The 1,552-nt window shown below is 40.8% G+C and overlaps 1 protein-coding gene across 1 annotated transcript in view; it reads left to right on the top strand.

Annotated features, from left to right (window-relative positions):
* The first annotated feature begins 478 nt into the window (after window positions 1-478).
* Window positions 479-1,552, top strand: part of otog (otogelin) — a 53,347-nt gene continuing 52,273 nt past the window's right edge. The window contains exons 1-3 of the mRNA XM_035651990.1: window positions 479-484; window positions 643-764; window positions 1,039-1,247. Of these exons, the coding sequence (XP_035507883.1) occupies window positions 479-484; window positions 643-764; window positions 1,039-1,247 (337 nt within the window). The remainder of the gene's footprint in view (window positions 485-642; window positions 765-1,038; window positions 1,248-1,552) is intronic.

Raw genomic sequence — 1,552 nt, 5'->3', positions numbered from 1 at the left:
CACAGAGGAAGAAGATATATCACACACAGTACTAGCAGGGTCAATGTATTGTTGCTTTTGGTCTGATTATTGACAGTGAGGTAATACTATTGTTAGCCTTTAAAAAGGATTGTTATATTAATCCCTCAAGGAATTGAAAGCAGATCCCAAATGTTTATTGCTCTAATTCAGTCAGTAAAAGTAACCTTTCACTGTTAAGGTGAAGCCACAATCCGAACGCTAGAGACTTTTTTCACATATTGAAAAACAAAGTTGCTCTTCAGCAGCCTACTGTCAAATCACTCATGTGAGAGGATAATTAAATGCAGTAAAAAGGAAGAGTAGGGACTTCTTTATCTCTCTGGAATAAATGTTTGCTGTGATGGATCTTAACAAAGAATCAAGTGCATGTGGGTTGATTTTCATTGTGCTGAAATAAACTGAAAATCTGCCAGAAAGTTAGGAAACCAATCAAAAACCACCAAACAGTTTGTAGTTAATGGAGGTAAAAACATGAAAAACCACAAGTATGATCCTTTAAAAGGTGTAATTCATGTAATTCTTTTTAAAAATCACCCTGTTGTCCCAGTGGGGGCACTACAGCACAAACTGTTTACTTCCTCCTACATACTTTATCTCCGTGTTGCATCTTGCTGTCTGCAGGTCCACAATGACCCGGCCTGCAGCTCTGCCCCTTACACCTGCCAACGATCTGTCAGCCTCTTCCTGCCATGGGAGGGTGAGGTTCGGCTGCACGCCACCAACGTGACCTTCAAAGGCCAAAGGTCAGCAGTGTAACACGGCAGAACATCTTCATGTACAAAATACGTTTATGTATTTATATTTCTGCTTTCGCTCTTTTAGGCATTATTTAGGATTTATTAGTCTATGTCTGCTTGCTCTCTATGTGTTATTGCGCATGAAGGGAATATGCTCTAAACGTTTATATATTTGTAGATATTTGTTGTAAGATTAATGCTTTATATGAGTCAATTTGAGCTCCTTGTAGAAGAGAAGGTGGTGTTTGTATCACGGTGTGTTCCCTGTCTCTGTATTCAGTTTGCAGTTGCCTCATCACATCCACGACCTGCAGCTGGAGCAGATCTCACAGTACGTTCTGGTGACGCAGCAGCACGGCTTCACGCTGGCCTGGGAGGGACACAGCGGCTCCGTCTACATCAAACTCAGCCCAGAGTTTGTGGGCAGAACCTGCGGACTGTGTGGGAACTTCAACGCCGACGTCCAGGACGACCTGAAGACGAGTTATGGTAAAGATCATTTAGTGTCAGCAGTAATGTCCAGGCTAGACGTCAGGGTTAAAATGATGTGGTAGCTACTTTGTTACAGGTGAAAGTGCATTGAAAATGTCACCTAAGTAAAAGTATGTACAGTATGTATAATCAGGAAAATGTGCTTCAAGTATAAAGAGCATAATAATGTCCTCTGTGACTGTTCTACTATTCGATATAATATTATTAGAATTTTATGAGTCATGCATTGATGTAAAAACAGGATTGCACTGTTTGGTTGAGGTAGAGCTCAGTTTCAGCTATTTTGTATTGGACTGCAACTA

This window comes from Morone saxatilis, unplaced genomic scaffold, assembly GCF_004916995.1.
Source record: "Morone saxatilis isolate NCDOM2014 unplaced genomic scaffold, NCSU_SB_2.0 Contig11, whole genome shotgun sequence".
Taxonomy (NCBI): Eukaryota; Metazoa; Chordata; class Actinopteri; family Moronidae; genus Morone; species Morone saxatilis.
This window is presented reverse-complemented; position numbering and strand designations above follow the sequence as displayed.